Below are 18,885 nucleotides of genomic sequence, written 5' to 3'. Positions count from 1 at the left end.
AGAAGTAAAGCAAGTGTGTAAGTTCATCTCTGAATGTTTGTAAAGCGTTCCCACGTTAAGCTTAACAACCGATATATGGAGCGACTGCCTCTCTCTCTCTCTCTCTCTCTCTCTCCTGCCGCTACTTCAATCGTGAAACTGCTTAATGATCAGCTGATCGGCTTTTCTGTCGCGAGTCCGTCTCTCTTCTTTGTTTTTGGCCCACTTTGCACCAGAAAGAGGAACCCAGCGGCGGAACAACAGCAGCACGTTTAAACTTGATAAGCTGTTGTTAGAATGTATTTAATATTACTTTCTACACCAGGATCCTTTTCTACGTAGCTGACCGCTGGTAACTGTGCAGGGGCGGATCTAGCAAAGTTTAGCCAGGGGGGCCGATAGGGCATGAACAGGGAAAAGGTGGGCACAAAGACATACTTTTCTTTCTTATTCTCATTTAAAATGTCTAGCTTTTAATAAATAATTATCTGAATCTTACACCCAAAGTTTTAATCTGATGTAAAATGTACAGAAGTCCATTACTGAATATAGTAACTGTTAAGTCTAATATACCCTAGTAAGCTATAGTACTTTTCCTTTGGGAAGGTACCATCTGTGAATTCTGCAATTCTGTTGAAGAAAGATGTTGAATCTATTTAATTATTCTTGAAAAATAATTTATTTCTGTGCATTTTTTTTTTCACCCTGCATCAAATTAAAGTTGATTACGTCGATTAAGCATCATGAGGTGGGGGGTGGGGGGTGGTTCCCTATTTGTTTTTGCTGGGAGTTTGCAACCTTATTAGTTAGGTTGCTTAATATTTCTGCTAAGTACTCTTTAAAATACCAGAATAGGGAGGATGGAGCAGGTTTAAGTTTATTAGATTGATCAGTGTTGCTGAACTATTAAATATTTTGGGCGCAGTGTATTTTTTACATACAGGTATAACAGAATAGCTTTAGTGTTGTTGTTTATTTAAACTTGAGTATGAACTTATACAAAATGCAGCAAGATATTAAAAAACAGTTTTATTGATTAAAAAACACACTATATCGGATTCATATCGGTATCGGCAGATATCCAAATTTATGATATCGGTATCGGTATCGGACATAAAAAAAGTGGTATCGTGCCATCTCTAAACTATACACATGCATACAGGTTACTTTTGATGAGTAAAGCAGGGGATGATATTTTAAAGTCTTTCAGCACGTTGGTAAAATGATTAATTTGAGGAAATATGTCACACGTGTGTGTACAGAGCACTGAACAAATGATGGAAAGATTCTGGATGAGTGCTGTCACCTCTTCCGCTGCTGTATAAGCACTTCATGTCCAGCGTCATCCACAGTGTGTGCTGCCACCAGCTTGTATTAATAACTTGCCAACAGAAGTGTTTGATCCAGTCAAGTGACGATCAGTACCGCCCGCCTAAAAAGGGAGCGTTCTTGCCCTTTCTGGTAATTTTCACATTGATTTTCTAAGTGCAAGTTTGCAGAAAAACGGCTTACTTGGCAGCTGAGTGGTCACATAGATGTCATTACTCTTTGACAATGACAATGGTTGAGCAGAAACTGGTGTAGGAGTAGTTATCTATTTTAACAATGAGGCTGAGTATGTGCTGGATACCTTTCCTTCTGCTTCCCCAAGAGAGCCTTTTCTGACTCCTTTGTTGCGCCATGATTTTTTCCTTAACAAAGTTGACAAGTTTTATATAAAACTTCCTTTAGTCTTTAAAAAGACAAATTGGACCAGATTGAAACATGCCGCTGTGCCTCTTGCTGCAATCTTCCTGGATGTCTTCACCTCTCTGCACTCTTTTCTAAGTGCAGCTATACTAGTATAGTTATCTATTAACTACTAGCTGACAATGACAAGTAGGGAAAGTTTTTTTTTTTTTTTTTTTTTTTTTTTTTTTACAACCGGTGCTTTAGGAAAAGTAGCAATAAAATACTACAAAAACACTTCATTACAAACAAAATGATTTGCATTATTTACTAATTCTCTATAAAGAATCAAAAATAAAACTATTTATTCTATTTAATTGGTCATTTTAAATATGTTTTATTTTGTTTATTCTACAGTAGTTCATAATATTCTTTAAAATCATAGTTTTGAGCTTTTAGTCAGCTCAGAAACACGGGCCTATTTTTAGTTTAAAAATGATTTACAATATACTTTCTAAAATATTAAATAATCACACCTGAATTAACTACCAATCTACCTAAAAAGTAATGAAAAGGTATATTAGCAAAACACCTTGTTAAACTTTATATGTTTGGTCAACCAAGATATTTCTCAGATATGCCAATGCTAGTGTCGCTACTTGCCGGTTTTATTAAACTGTAAGTTGTATGAGTTACCGGCTCAGTCCTCAGTGCTTTCATTACTAAAGTGTTAAACGAGTTATTAAAAGTTTTGTCTTTCACAAATGCTGTTCGGGGTGATTAGCGAGATAAAACTCATCTGCGCAGATGATAAATGAGAGTTCTTGTTTACGTGCTAATGCTAGCTAGGTTTCCCGCCAAGCGCAAATGGTAACTGATCTCCAGGCACTGAAAGCAAACAACAACAACAACAACAACAAACTTTATTTATATAGCACATTTAAAAACCAGTGGTGTTCCAAAGTGCTTAACATTCAAAGGGTGAGATGAAATAACAGGGAGAATGAGGACTATGGTAAGGTACCAAAACGAGCTGGCAGGTTGAATGGCATTAAAACACACAAGGCAAAAGAAATGCATATAAAAGCATAAAAGAAAGCAAAACAAAATGTGAAGGATAAAACAGTCAAAATTAAAAATGAATTTAAAATAATTAAGAATAAGCCGAAGATAAGAAAAGCGTTAGGCTGACTATCAAGCAAGGACTAACTGGTAGAAAAGGCGAGGCTAAATAGGTGGGTTTTTAACCGCGATTTAAAGGAATGGATGGAATCAGACTCGCGTATAGCGATGGGGAGGTTATTCCATAAAACGGCTGCAGCCAAGGCAAACGCGCGGTCACCTCTAGTCTTCAACCGGGATCTCGGGAGTACCAAGAGTGACTGGGAAGACGATCTTAACGCTCTAGTAGGGGTGTATGATCTACGTAGCTCGGTAAGGTAGCTTGGTGCTATATTGTTGGCGATTCGGTAAGTAAGCAGCAAGATTTTGAATTGAATGCGGTACTTAACGGGAAGCCAATGCAGATCAGCAAGGACAGGGGTAATAGAGACACGCCGCCCACTACTAGTAAGGAGACGAGCAGCTGCGTTCTGAACAATTTGAAGTCTATGGAGGAGAGTAGAGTTAAGACCGAAGTAAAGTGAATTGCAATAATCCAACCTAGATGTCACAAAGGCATGGATAAGCTTTCCAAGGTCACTATGTGGAATATAATGTCTGGCCTTGCTAATAAGACGCAATTGATGGAAACAAGATTTAACAACAGAAGACACTTGTTTATTGAACTTAAACGAGCTATTCAAAAATACACCCAGGTCACTAACAGTGTCTGTGAGGAAACTGTTAAAGGAACCGAGGGCGTCACAAAGTTGGCCACGGGGGACTCTACTGTCAAACACAATAATTTCCGTTTTCCTGTCGTTTAGAATAAGAGAGTTACCTGCGAGCCAATTTTTGACCTCACGCATGCACTCGAAGAAGCCATGGAGAGACATAGAGGGATCATCAGTTAGCTCGAAATATATCTGTATATCGTCGGCATAACAGTGATGTGCGATGTTATACTTCTCAAAGATTGTGCCTAAGGGCAGCATATACAATGAGAAGAGCAGGGGGCCAAGGACAGATCCTTGAGGCACGCCACAGGAGACAGGTGCAGCAGAGGAGAAATAAGGGCCAAAATTAATCGAGAAGGACCTATTAGAGAGGTATGACTTAAACCAATCTAAGGCGGCACCTCCAATGCCAACTGTGTGCTCAAGCCTCGCTAATAGGATGTTATGATCTACCAGCAAAGCAAAGCAAAGCCAGCAGTGACGTTCCTCAGGTGCTTGTGTCCCATCAATCTCTCATCAAAGACCAGAGGTTTATTCACAATGTGTAAAAAGACCTACATGTAGAGTGGTGAATTATTCTGTTCTTTAATGTCAGTCAGGGGCACTTTAGATGGGAAGGCATGTTTCACTTGAAATAAGTGAAACATATCCAAGGCTGCCAATGGGCAGGACAACTGCTATCTACTTCAGCTATATATATAAAAATTCAATACATTTTTTTATAGTGCCAAATCACAACAGAAGTCACTTGAAAGTGCGTTATATTGTAAGGTAAAGGCCCTGCAATAATACAGAAAAACCCCCACCAATCGGACAATCCCCTATGAGCAAGCACTTGGCAACAATGGAAAGGAGAAACTTCAGCTTAACAGGAAGAAACCCCCTGCAGAAGCGGGCTCAGGGAGGGGCTGCCATCTGTTGTGACACTGTGGAAGAGAGCCAGATTAATAATAACTAAAGATTAAATGCAGAGTGGTGCATCAACACATAGAGAGTGAAAAGAGGGGAATGAAGAAGAAACACTCAGAGCATCATGGGAAGCCCCCAGCAGCCTAGGCCTGTTGCAACACAACTAAGAAAGGGTTCAGGTACTCTTGATCCAGCACTAACTATAAGGTTTATCAAAAGGGAAAGTTTTAAGCCTAATCTTATAGGAGAGTGTCTGTTTTCTGAATCCAAACTGGGAGCTGGTTCAACAGAACACCAGAGCTGAACGCTTTGCCTCCCATTTTACTTTGGAAAACTCTAGTAACCACTAGCACTGTAAGTCTGCAGTCTAACGTAAAGAGCTCTGTTAGGATAACAAGGAACAATGAAGTCTTTAAGATAACGTGGGCCTGATCAGACAAGAACTTGTATGAGAGGTGAAAGATTTTAAATTTGACTCTGGATTTTCCTTTCTCTTTTTAGTCCCCATCAGAACTCTTGCTGCAGCATATTCAATCAACTGAAGGCCTTCCAGGGAATTTTTAGGTCAACTAGATCACTCTGACATGGGGTGTTTCTAAAGAACATCATTGGGATGTGTCTGAATTTGTGAATATCAGACTTATAGGATACAGTGGGAAATAAAATTCCATAGGGTGTCTCAGCATATCAGAGCAGTGTGTCTGACTGAAAACTGAAAAATCTCTTATTGACATTCTGATGTCACTGTCATGTAATAAGACCTGAGATAAAGGTTGTATGGATGTCTGTGTTATCTTGAATATAAGATGAACTGCAAGAGGCAACAGTATCTACATCAGACAGTGCGATGTAATTTTTAAGGTCATGACTTATGAAAACACACATTGCCGTTGAGTTTGGGATTTTTTATTTTTCAAGCTCTGGAGTTTCCACTCGTAAATTTCTGACCCCAGAAAATGAATGCAGCATAAGTAATGTGGTGCCAGTTCTGAACCCTTTTCAAGGGCATTTTAGATTTCACTTGGACAGAAAATGGTGTATTCCAATCTCTGAGGGGTCCTCGGGGTCATATCTAGTATGCCTTAAAAAATCACAAAATGCAAAACCTTGCCATGACTGTGCCGATCTCTCTGCTCCTGAGCACATTCGTAATCACGTACGCGATCCACCCCTACTCAGTACCACCAGCATCACCGCACTCCTACTTCACTAAACACCCAGTAAAAGTGATCATTTCAGTTGAATCTAAAGCATGAATTCAGCTGTTAGACGACAAAAGGTTGCCTTATTCAGAGGTTTTATTCAAAATGACATCATCTGAATAGCTCCAGATTATCAAAAGGCAGTCTTCAGAAATATTCAAAATAATACTCGGGTGATATGTAGACCTCTGTCAAAGTCTCCGAACAATGGCTTTTGTTCACCAAGAGTTGTAGCTCAATATCTCCCCACTCCTGTCAATTATCAGCTGCTAAACAAGCATCCTACAGTACTGGGACCATTAGAGAGGTAGCGGAGTAAATTGTGCCACTCTTCTCATTTATCTTCTTTTCACAATGACAGTGCCATTATACACTTGTTCGTGAGGGAGAAGTTTTTCCTACTATTTTCTGGGCTCCATTAAGCTTCTCTATTCTCCTCTCTTCGAGTCCTTTGCTCTCCGCAAATTAATTCAGCACCTTTTTCCAGCTTTCTTCTGTCCTTGTCTTTTTTTTCCCCACCCCGCTCTGTCTGTCCTTCATATTTAATCCAGCAATTTTATAACCAATTAAAAAGGAGGTTTTTTTATGTCCTAAACGATGTCTTCAAAAATACCAATTTTGATGAATTTCAGTGAAGTTTTACTTCACTTTGATGCACAAAAATGGTCTTAATTAAACATACTGAAGATATTTCCAGCGAGCAAAAAACTTGTTAACTCTTTACCCTCCTGCAGGTAACCTTCGTTTCTCTTTTCTGAACTGAGCAGTGTCTAACATATTTTGGCCTGCTTCCAGAACAAAATGACAAAACAAAATAGATGTGCATTAGAGGTCTATGAGGGCGATCCCTGCCTGTACCCTTGGAAAAACCATTAGAACCATGGAAAAACATGTTGTAATGGTCATCCAACTACATCTTTATTGATTTATACTCAGGTGTCAAAACTGGTGTATCTGCATCATCATCATAATGCTGGTCCAGGATCAACATTGCAACCGACCAATCATCGAATGTCATAGCTTTGCAATGTGGCAGGAAAAATTTAATATGCCCTTTTTATATGTAAAACTCTCTACTGGATCAAACTGTGAGCATTTCAAGTGTCTTCTTTATTAATTTATAGCATATAATAAATGCATTGTCAAGTTAGCTTTGCTGTTAGTCAAACATAGGTTACTCATATTGGTCTTCTAGCAATAGTTTTTAGTAGCATTAACTAACTTCATGGTCAATGATAACTGAATCCTCAAACAACATCATTTGTTAGTTGCCATGCTGATCCTCGACCAACATGATTTTGACAACGTAGGAACAACACCAACATGGAGATATTAGATTGTGTGTCATAACTCCTCATTAAGGGTATAGGGTTTTAGGCTAAAAAGGGTACGACTGACCAACCAGATTTAGCCCAGAAACAATGATAAGTGGAGCGGTACCTATATAGGACTTTCACTACAAGTCTCATTTGCCCAGTCAGACACATTATTCTGTGCCAAAGTGCTTTACCTAATATTCACAAATTCCTATTTCAATGAATAGATTAAGGACAACTTGGGGTTCAGTATGTTGTCCAAGGACACTTCAACATACAGGCTGGCCATATCTGCATCCTGAGCCCCAATGTCTATGTCTGTAGATATGTGGTAGGTCTTTACAGCTTTAGATGCTTTAGATCTCTGAAGAAAACTGTGCTGACATGAGTCACTCACTAAAATGTCTTTATATAAACGCCAATATTCAAAAACAGTCCTCTTTTTTGGGAGGGTGGTTTCATTCACTGGCCCCTAGCTGTTTTTGTTAGTGCTTCACCTACATTCTGTCACATCATGCACAATTCTGCTTTTGTTTAATATCTAGTGAGTGTCATTGCTGCTCTGATGAAGTTCAGAAAAAAGTATACCGTCTAATGTTCAGATTCTTTTTCCATCCTTTGTTTTGATGGCAGAGATGAAGTTAAGAGCTCAGCATGATGTAGCCTCCAGCTAGACATCAGACTTTTTTAATTACACATGAGCCAGTGTGCTGCTCGGGATCCTCAGGGATGAAGATCGGTGGTTTGTGAGTGGATATAAGTGTAACTAAAATAATAGCAGGGTCACCTTACAGTATTATAAAACTTGAAGAGGATTTTAGAACTGCAAAAATGAGCAAAGGTTTCTTTCTTTTGAGAGCAATGAAAATACTCTACAGCAATCATGCCACACAGTGCAGGCTGGCATCCAAAGCTTCCCTTTTATTAATTTTGCAATAGTTTCCTCAAGTACTTACATTGTGTGTCAGTTTCTATTGTCTGGTATTATCAATTTAACCACAATTTCCACAATGTAGTTCATTCAACAATAAGTTAAAGCCCCAAAAGAATGCCATGGACTTAGTTATTGTGCTGCTTGTTTTGTCTTTTTTGCACTTCTACACTTTGGGAAGCAGAAAAAAGCAGAAAGAGCAAGCTTTTACAAGTTTCCAGTTATAATATTAATTTTCTTTGATATCACAGTAACGTTTAAAATGCAGAAGTTTTCAGCCACATTCTGAAGTTGTAGAAGGATCTTTATTATGTGGTTTCCAAGAGAATTTGTTGATATTTTCTCACAATATACATCATATTCTGCATAAGTATTGACACGCAAAGTCTAAATTTATTGTGTGTTATTTGATTTGACAACATTATTACTTCACGATAGTATCTTTTCTGACTTTCTTATGTTATTTGTACTTTTTTGCCAGTTGTTTCCACACTCCATTTTCCCTTCCTCAACAGGTGACTACGTGTTAATGACCGTTTACTTCGACCTCAGCAGGAGGATGGGCTACTTCACCATCCAGACCTACATCCCCTGCATCCTGACTGTGGTTCTCTCCTGGGTCTCCTTCTGGATCAAGAGTGATGCCACTCCTGCAAGGACGGCTTTAGGTAAGCTACACAATTTCTCTGCAATCTGAGTTAGATAGCAAAACCAAGGATCTATTTTTGAATGAAATGCCAACTCCATTGCCACTTCATCTTTGTCACTGCAGTTGTTAAAATCTTTCAAATTACTGGAATATATTCACCTAGCATTGGTTTGGAGTCAAAACTGTTGAGTACGTGTGCATGGGTATAATATATTAGTCATTTGCAAATGAATATGTACGTGACAGTGGGACTTTAGAGGTGCATTAAACCATCATGAAAATTCATGTCCCATCAGCTTGCTTGTTTCCGTTTTATACTTTGTTGTAGTCTTATTCTTTCTCCTTGCATGACTTGACAACTGTTTTGAATTATTTTCCTCTCTGCTGCATGCCTATCATTAGTTCATTTGCTTTCCTGTGGATGATGATGTTGTGCAAGGTGCTGCTGGTTTAAGATGGAACTCGAGGTAAGTGTTTGATGAGTTCATGACCACCCCATCCATTCATAGCTTCATAATTTTATTTAGTTAGGACTTCTATTTCCCCCCTGTGGGTGACTCATTACAAGCTCATGCTGCGCGGACAAACAATGTTCATACTCACCAAGCTTTCATTTAAATATTATTTCAGGTCCTGACTTTTTAAAGAGATAGCAAACGCTGAATTTTGGGGACATATAAATGTATGTAAACTGTCCAAGACATCTCGTACTGGCTTAAACTTGATGAGTGTGGCGTCTGAAAGCTGATCACAGTATAAACACCTAAAATTTCACTGTAAAGTGTGGAGGAATTTGATATTAGGTGCATACTAGATAACATACGGACACACAGATAAGCATTCAGAGATAATCAGATTTTTAGTGAGAAAATCTAATACATGTAATGTATTTGTTTGTTGCTGGTGTCTGCTTTCACCAGTTAAGCACCAGTACCAGTGCCCCCGGTACCAACTTAACTGGTTAACACTTTGAAGTCTAACTCATCTTTGCGGTTGACCCCCTAACCCTAAATCTAACCCTAAGTAAAAATATGTCATTTAAAAAAATGTTATTAACTCGTTTCGTGGCATTGGTCTTGGCATGGAACATAGTAAATAATTATTCCACTAACACACATCAAACACTTTGCCTTAATATAGGGTCAGGGTTAGGAGTTACCATCTATGATGATTTAGCCCTCGGGGGCTTAGGATTAGGGGTTGAGGAGCTAGGGTCACATCTATCCTGTTGTATAGAATTTTTACCTATGACCTTAAAGGAAATCTTATAACAGAAATCCAAATGCATAAGCAACGCATAAGCGGTATTATGAAAGTAACATCTTCTAGTTTCTGCTACTGTATTTGTTTAGCACATAGCTTCAGTGCAACGTGTCTTTAGCACTTTCCTCATTAGCCCTTAAATCTTGATGCCACTGGTAGTATAGTCTTTTAAAAAAGGGATGGGAATGTCATGAGATTCAATTTTATTTAAAAAAGAAAAAAAAAAAAACGTCATTATTATAAGGTTACATGAAAGTCATCCTGGCATTCATGGGGAACAAAAATGTCTAGAGGCAATTCACTTCCAATCTAGTTGACATCTGTTGAAAATGAAGTCTTTTGTTATGTGATTTACTTTTTGGTTGGTCACTCAAATTATCCCAAATTTCCCCAGGTAAGACCCCCAAAAATCCAAATCATACTCTTATCTCCATTGCAGCAGCTGGCTTCAAGTGCCTTGCTTTATGGCACTTTGGTGACACTTGATGGTAGCTAGACTCTAATTAACCTCTTTCACACAAATGTTCTCGCTTGACCCAAGAACTAAACCCAAGATTATTTCTCCAACCTCTAGCCACCTTCACCCCAGCTGTCACTTGGGTCGAGACAACCCACGACACTCTGAAGTTCTTTAATTCCTCTCAGTCCCTCCTGCCCTTCATGAGCCTGCCAATATCACAGAAGGTCATCTGGATGATCTCTGCGTTAATATCTAAGTTTTATTGGAGTTCTGTCCAGCCCTGTTGGTTATCAAGCCCAAAGAAAACACTTCTCTGAACAATGTTGCCGCCACCAATAATATAATATCATAGCTTTGGCTTTACTGGACCAAATGAAAGCTCTTTTCTTGTGCTGTTAATGAAAGCGGATGATGACAAGAGTATGTGTTCGGCCCAGCTTGCTTCTTGCTCGTAGGCTGATGCAAGTTGACACGATGACAGTTTAACATCAAAACAGTGTGACGAGATCAAGAGAGACACAACAACTCGAAGGTTTATTTTGAGTTTGTTTATAGGAGCAGTAAAGGAGTTTCTCCTTCCAAAACCAATTTCTCTTATCTTCCATAAGCCTCAGATCTATTAAACTGAGATATATTGGACAGGTTTTATTTTATACCAATTCCTCCCCCTTTTTTTAACCAGCATATAAAGACTAAAGCTACTATGGTTTTTCTACTTTGCAATGACAGCTGCTTTGTAATGTGAATCACACACCTCACACTGTATGTGTGCCAGTCTGGCTCTCCACTCCTGTGTCAGCCTGCCTGTTTAGCCTGCATAGGACATAACCAAGTCACTTAATGCTTACAGTATGTGGGTGGTGGTGTATTACATGACCAAAGGCAGTGACAGACTTGTGATCTCCCTCTCACAACAGGTAGTGCAAAAAAGCAGGCACCCCCAGTCCTGATAAACATCCACTTTCAGGTCAACGACAGAAAGTCATTTAGCCTTCCTCCTCTAGTACAACGCCCCCGTTTTAGAGTCAGCCTGAGACCTGATCCCAAAGCGGAAAGGGGAGAGGAGAGATAAGCGCAGGAAAAGCTGGACACAAGGGAGGGACAGAAAAAGAGTGTAAAGCAAAGTGATGGCCTTTGGTACTTAAAGGCAGGGAGAAATGTCAGATGGACGGAGTGGGATCAAGTCGGATTGAAGAGAAACTCGAGTCCAAGAAAAATACAGAGGATGCCACTGCCCCTGCTGACCCTCCACCCAACCGCTAAAGGGAAAGTGCCTCGACAAACCGTTAACATGTGCCAGGTAGCATTTCCAAAGAGCTTTCAGTCATACATTACTGCTTCAGCAGGATATGTGGACACCAGCGGGCTAAAAGTAAGAGAGCCGAGCTCAGGTTGATTCCCATTAGACCTCAATCTTTGTAGCGCAAATGGATCTTGACATAGATACAGGGGGTTGGTGATGGGAAATAAAACCACCCCAAGGCAGAAGCTGAGACGGTAGAGCTTGAGGGTGTGAAGAAGAACCATGGTGCTAGAATTAATTGAATCTACTGGTAACATCCATCATCATGCTTCATAGCATTATCCAGAGAAATACAGAGTATCACTTAGTGTCACAAGTTTACTTCAAGGAGATCCACAGAGAACAGAGTCTTCCCCAAACTCCATTTTTCCATTTTTGCTTTTAATTGTATATGTTTTAAGATTTCTGCCATTAACCCATCCTATAGGGGGCAGCTCAGTGAAAAGAAGTATTTAAAAGCAAAAGAAATAATAGCCTGAATAGTAAGGTACTTTTGAAGAGACCCTTCACCACCAAGTCTCAGAAAGGATTTGCAACATTTTTGTAGAACACACAAGACCCGTGTCTCCAGAGGAAACTGTGCAAAACCTAATAAATTGCCTTAAGCATCAGTTGTGACTGGAGACAACAAAACTGAGAATGAAAACAGTCTGGAGGGAATAAGAAAGAAGTGAGCTACCAGCCCTCCTGTAGCCTTCTCATCTCTGCTCGAGGCTATATTAGCTACTACAAGCATAACAGAGCTGAATCTCTGACCTGTTAGCAAGAACACTTTAACTTGGTGAAGAAATTATGTTTCTTTGTTTCTCCTGAATGCATTTTACTCATTTTTTAAGCTAACAGTATGATGGTTTTGGATGAATGACATGCTATAAATTGCTTTACTGCTTTTTAAATAAAGTCATATCCATGTCACCCAGACCAGACATGAAGCCTCACATTACTTGCAAGGGTTTTTCGACCATTTTGCAATCCCCACATATTCATGCCTAAACGCCAATGAGAGACTTTGTATTGAATTGTTCAAGTGTGGTCTGAATAACACTCTTTAAATGGAAGAAAAACTTGATGGTGCTGGGAAATTGATGAAGAAGCAACCACTAGCTGGAAGTACAGTGGCATTTATTCATTGATTCAAGACTTTCGTAGCTTGTTAATGAGAAAGAAAAGCAATATTGGGATTGCTTCCCTTTTGTCAGAGGGGGTTAGACTCTCTAGGAATTCAACTGTGGCTTTTATAAAGGCTGTTGTGACCATTATCCCAATAAGTCTGAATTTAAAGCTAGAACATGTCATTTGTAACTCCCCTAGATCCTAATCAGTCCATTAAGGTCCATTCTGGTAACAGAAGTTCAGTACTGATCCCTTTAAGGCACAAACCACAAGGGTACAGCTAAGTACTCCCTGTCGAGGGTATAATAGAGGCTCGTCACTCAGTAACAAGATTAATAGTCTTAAAGATACAAAAAAAAGCATTTTTCGGAAAGTGAAGACTGAAGTAAATCTGTGTTCTGATCTGATGATCAGTGACTATGGTAGGGCCCATTTAAACACAAAAATTACCTAATTTTTCAAGTGCTGTCTGTGAATCGAAAACTGGAATTGCACATTTCTTGTGTTGCCAATGTTTTGTTGGACCATCCATCCACCTCAATCTCCTCCATCTGAGGACTGTCACTTCTCCTTTGCTTCCAACAGAAAAGAGTTTTAATTTACAACGCCACTAGAGAACTTATCACTTGAAGAGGAGCATTTGTCATTTGGGGGCATTTGCTAAACCAGCTGATACTGATTGTTTTTCTCAGTTTGACAGTCTCTAGCACCCACAGCTCCACTCTGGACACTTGTCATTTTCTTCCCAAGAAATGCTCTTCAAACCCAAACAACAAAGTGTTTGGTTAGTACTTGTTCATCAAAGATGAGGTCCAGACTAGCAGCAAGCACTGGCAAAAGAGAAGCAAAAAGGAAAAAATAGAAAAGCAGCATTTAAAACCCCAGCATTTCTCTGTGAGACCTGTCTTTTACACAAATGCTTGTCAGCGGTGATATGTCAGCTTGGGTGTAAGGGCTGACAATGTTCCTCATGGGAACTTCACAAAGCAGGCAGTGAGTTAAAGATAGGTGATTGTACAAAGATACAAGTCCCTCAGTCTGTGCGGTAGAGAGATGAGGCAATATGCTAGTGCACAACTCAGAACATGTGAACAGTAGAAAAAACTTCATTTTTTGTCATTTAACTTTAATAAACTTTTGAATATTCTCTTTTCATTACACAAAGTGAAATATTACATGGCTTTTTTGATGATTACGGCTTGTAACTTAATTTTTAAAAAATCAAATTTTTTTTATACAATTAATCATTTTGTTGATTGTATAAAGAAAACGGGCATGTGATTGGCTTGTGGTACTGCTGAGGTGTTGCTATAGCTCAGGGTTCTTTGACAGTGTCCTTCAGTTCTCTGCATTTTGGATTAGGTGTCTCTTATCTTCATCTATGGGGTTCAAGGTCAGGTGAGTTTGCTGGACAATCAAGCACAGTAAATAATGTCATCAGCAAACCTTTTGGTAGTAGTTTTGGCACTGTGATTATCTCTTTCAGCTGTGGTTTCTGCCAGCCCAGTGTCTTTGTAAAACTTGTCAGGAGATGGAAGCAAGAAATGCTCTAAAAGACAGCTTCATTGACTTTGGACTTGATAAAACAGCTGCTGCAGCAGGTCGTTGGTCATGACCAACCACAACTAACACCAGCAGATGATGTGACAAATGAACTCATCACCCACTGCAGAAACTTCAATCAATCAATCAATCAATCAATCAATCTTTATTTATAAAGCACTTTTCATACAAAAAAAACTGTAGCACAAAGTGCTTTACATGGTTAAAAGCAGCCCACCCACCCCACCCCCCCCCCCCCCACTCATTCCCCACACTCTCATTAACAGAAAGGTCATGGATACACACATTCTCCCCCCACACACACACACACACACAAAAAGAGTAAAATTGGGCTGGGTACGCATTAGCCAAGTGAGGAAACACTATCACAGGGAGCTGTCTGCCCGGGAGCCGGTCACAGACCGCAGCCTCCAGGCTGGGCACGCAGCAGGAGGGAGGCAAAGAAGCCCCCAGCCAGGCTGAGAGGATCCACAGAGCCCTAGCAGCCACGGTCGATCACAGCCCCGTGCAGAGAGCCCCTCCGAGGAAACACTGGAGATATGACCTAATAAGAATATAAACAGGATAAAAAGATAAAATAAATAAGAGTGGGATACAATATAAATATAAGTATAAACAGAGTAAGAAGATAAAAAATGAATAAGAATACAATCAATAAATATTAGATAAAACTAAATTAATATAAATAGAATAACAGGATAGAATAAATAAGCATAAAATAAATAAACGTTAGGTGAAAGCTAAATTAAAAAGGTGGGTCTTGAGCCTGTTCTTAAAAACATGAACGTTCTCTGCGGCCCTGAGCTCCTCCGGCAGGCTGTTCCACAGTCGAGGACCGAACCACTGAAAAGCTGCCTCTCCGTGAGTATGTGTCCTGACTTTAGGGACATTCAAAAGGCCAGTACCAGAGGACCTCAGGGTCCGCGAGGGTTCATATGGTAAAAGCAGATCTGAAAGATAAGAAGGCCCAAGACCATTAAGACATTTAAAACCAATAAAGAACTTTAAAATCGATCCTGAAACACACGGGGAGCCAATGCAGCGATTGTAAAACCGGTGTAATGTGGGCCCGCCCTCTGGTCTTCGTCAGCACACGAGCTGCAGAGTTTTGCAAAAGTTGCAAAGGTGAAATATTCTTTTTGGGGAGACCAGAGAGCAGGGCATTACAGTAATCAATGCGACTGGTAATAAAAGCATGCATCAGCATCTCCGTGTTGGCCCGAGAGAGAATAGGGCGGACTCTGGCTATATTTTTTAGATGATAAAATCCAATTTTGGTTACGTGTTTAGTATGTGGGATAAAACCAAGCTCAGAGTCAAGAATAACACCCAGGTTTTTCACTTGTAGTGAAGGGCATAGTGAAAATGCCTGTAATTGCATTTCACATTAGACTGCAAAAAACTTGCCCTTTTTGACATCACTTCTGATTCAGGGGTTGTAGCCCCTTTCCTGAAGATGTCTTTGAATGGTAGAGCTTGGTGTGTTGACAAAAGTCTCAGTCCAGTCCTCGTGAAGCTCTATTGAATCAATTTTTTCTTGACAAGTCACTTAATGGTGTAATCATGCCTGTTACTTGTGCACCATTTCCTACCACACTTTTCCATTCCAGTGAACTTTTTATTTAAGTACTTTGATAAAGCACTCTGGCCTTTTCAGCAATGACTTTATGTGGCTTGGCCTCCTTGTGGCAAGGGTCATTTGGACAAAACCAGTCTAAACTAAACTAGACCAAGAGATACACATGATTTATAATGTTCAAATAGTAATTTACTCAAATCCAAATGGAAATATTCTAAAAATTTGAGTTACTTTATCTCCAATATTCAATTTTGAAAAGCACTGTTAAACGCTACCTTTTCAACAGACCAAAAATGTTAGCCATAAGATAACTGTTGTGTTAATTCTTATATTGTAATTGAAACACAAATTTAAAGAAGGTCTTTGTGTCCAAAGTTGCTTAAATTTCATCTGACCATCAGAAGATACGCAACTGAGTAAATATATTGTAGAGAGTAGACTCCCATTAGGCTATTTAGTCCCAAGTGTCTCCTTGGTCAGAGGGCATGTAGGGCCATTTGACTGATTACACGTCTGGGTCGGGGCTTTAAGTCAGGCCCCTTCAGTTTGCGGGAAACACCTTTAATCACATTAGATTGAAGTTGCCGCGTGTAGCATTTTAACCTCAATCACCAGCACATTAATTTGAACACATCAGCATAATTACCATAAACAAACAAGGCTCTCACCGAGCAGACTGTCAGCTCTTATATATACTGTATTGTACTTTGTGTTGATGCGGTGGAAAGCCTGCCAGAGTGCTGCATAGCTCAAATCATGAACACCCTGATTTTTGTAAACAATACCAACTTTTAATCCGTTTCAACTGTTTCAACTGCATAATTTCAATTTCACTTGTCAGAACACATATATGTTTTTTGGGGGGTGGCTTTGATCTCTAATCTTTTTGTAACATTTCTGGCTATTCAAAAGAAAATATACCAATAGAATACAAACAGCCTTTTTTATGATGGGATGCAAATCTGGTTTTGAGGCAAAAATGTCAGAAAGAGTTATCATTTGTTTCACAAATTTCATTATCAGTTGAAGAGCAACAAGATGGCAATCGCGAAAAAGCCAAGTTCAAGACTTCAGTATCAACAGCACCATCATGGCATCATCCCGGAAAACAAAACTGCCTGTTATACAAGCTACAGCCTCAAGGGCTGAAAGACTGAGCCAAGTTAGAACTGTCGAACTCTGCAGTCGCCCTGATAGACAATTGAGGCTGGCTCCAAAAGTGATTCGATCAATAAATTCACAAGCTTAGGCCTCAGTCACAGAGGCATAGAGGCTGATCAGAGGGCCTTAAGTGCTTCAGTCAGGTAAATATCAAGCTTGCAGCCTCAGCATATATACATTTTTGCAACTCATCCATTTGGATTTTGTTTAGCCTTCAGATTAGGTGTGATAAGACAGGCAGCTGTAGCCCATAGCTGGCTGCTAGCCATCACGTTGGTTAATTTGAGTCTTAGAACTGGACCTGTATGCATAGGTTCAGTTTGGTCAGTGCAAGTCATTTATTTAACACTAGCACACTGCAAAAACTCAAAATCTTGTACCAGTCTTTTAATCTTGAAGCTACAAAATTTTCACTTGTTCTGTTGGCAGATTTTTTTCACTTAATACAAGATATTTTTGCTTGGAATAAGTGAAAAAAAAATCTGCCAATGGAACAAGTGAAAATTTTCTAGTTTCAAGATTCACTGTCTTAAAACAAGTTCATATATCTTAATGGAATGTTACTCTTTAGCTGTTTGTGTCTTATTTTAAGTGTAATGAGATATTTCTGACTAGAAATAAGACAAATATACTTGGTAAGATTCTGAGTTTTTGCAGTGCATTACACACTATATGAATTCAGCTCACTAACCAACCTAGCATTACCTGATAAATTTGCACTACATTCTATCATGCAATAGCACTAAATGTAAGCAAACAAACAAGAACCAATAACAACAAAAACCACATGGCTGCAATCATAACGCTGACAAAGTGTGTATTCCAGTAGGAGAGGCTACATCCATCTTTTATTTACAGCTTTTGATCAAGAAAGATTCATAAATACAATGCTGAGGTTTATTTCCAGAAAACAAATAAAATTCAGTATCTTTTAGTTTTTCAGTTTAAAGAGAGAAAGCTCTATAGTCTCAGTCACAGTGAAAACCCATGCAGTCCTGTGACCCGGCCACTGATACTCCACTGGTACTTCTCCGTACTATTTATAGACACGCCAAGCTGTGGTCTGTTCCACCTGGCTTACCCCTGGACACAAAACAAAGGTCAGTGTCTGGTATTTGTTAACATATTGTGGCAACAGCCAGTACCAACCAGACATGTATGACACAGTTTTATACCAGCTGTCATGTGTTTGAAACCTCATGAACAAAACCAGAAAATCTGTTCTTTCTTGCTGCTGTGATCACACCGCTGAGATTATTCTGCACTCGCGTTGATGTGTCGGTGGCATATTTGCTTTCTACAGGCATATGCACTGGAGCTTTCTCACTTCTTTGCGGCGGCACTTTGTTTTCCGTTTGTAGATGCGAGACACCGTGTGGTTCAGGAATCACCCGGTTGCTATGGCATCATGTAGCGCCAATTTCCCCAGAATGAATTAATCTATGCAAAGACAACCCGCGACCTTGATTTGAAATAGCAGCCAAATAAAAAAGAAAGGGAGGAAAGGCACTGTCAGAGCGCGTGCCGTTTTATTGAGATCATACTGTTTTCAGCGTCTGATCAGATAGCGGGATCTAAGGTATGAGAAGAAGAGTTTTTCATTTACCTAGTTGAGCACTTAAATCTAATGAGCAGCGAAGAAGAGAAAGTCTAGACGAGCACTAGACCAGAGGAGGTAGCTGGAAATAGATGGGAGCAACTCGTCTCTATGGAAACCACAGGCAAAAACAGTGGCACTCACACACACACACACACACACACACACACACACACACACACACACACACACACACACACACACCACCACCACAAAAGACATGTAGGAGAGAAGAGGATGAAAGAGACCGAGAAGAGAGAGGGGAGAGGAAGGGTGAGGTGCGGCGTGGAAAGAAAAGAGGGCAGGGAGAGGGAAAGATGGCGAGCCCATGACAATGATGTGTATGTGTCACAG

The 18,885-nt window shown here is 39.7% G+C and overlaps 1 protein-coding gene across 3 annotated transcripts in view; it reads left to right on the top strand.

Annotated features, from left to right (window-relative positions):
- Nucleotides 1-18,885, top strand: part of LOC116321512 (gamma-aminobutyric acid receptor subunit gamma-3-like) — a 158,017-nt gene that overhangs the window by 124,731 nt on the left and 14,401 nt on the right. For 2 of the 3 annotated variants that reach the window (XM_031741371.2, XM_039607527.1), the window contains exon 8: nucleotides 8,359-8,511. In XM_031741371.2, coding sequence (XP_031597231.1) covers nucleotides 8,359-8,511 — 153 coding nt within the window. The remainder of the gene's footprint in view (nucleotides 1-8,358; nucleotides 8,512-18,885) is intronic. The other variant, XR_005610488.1, reaches the window with a different exon arrangement.

The sequence above is a fragment of the Oreochromis aureus genome, linkage group 23 (genome assembly GCF_013358895.1).
Source record: "Oreochromis aureus strain Israel breed Guangdong linkage group 23, ZZ_aureus, whole genome shotgun sequence".
Lineage (NCBI taxonomy): Eukaryota > Metazoa > Chordata > Actinopteri > Cichliformes > Cichlidae > Oreochromis > Oreochromis aureus.
The sequence above is the reverse complement of the archived record's forward strand: the minus strand, read 5'-3'. Positions and strand labels throughout refer to the sequence as shown.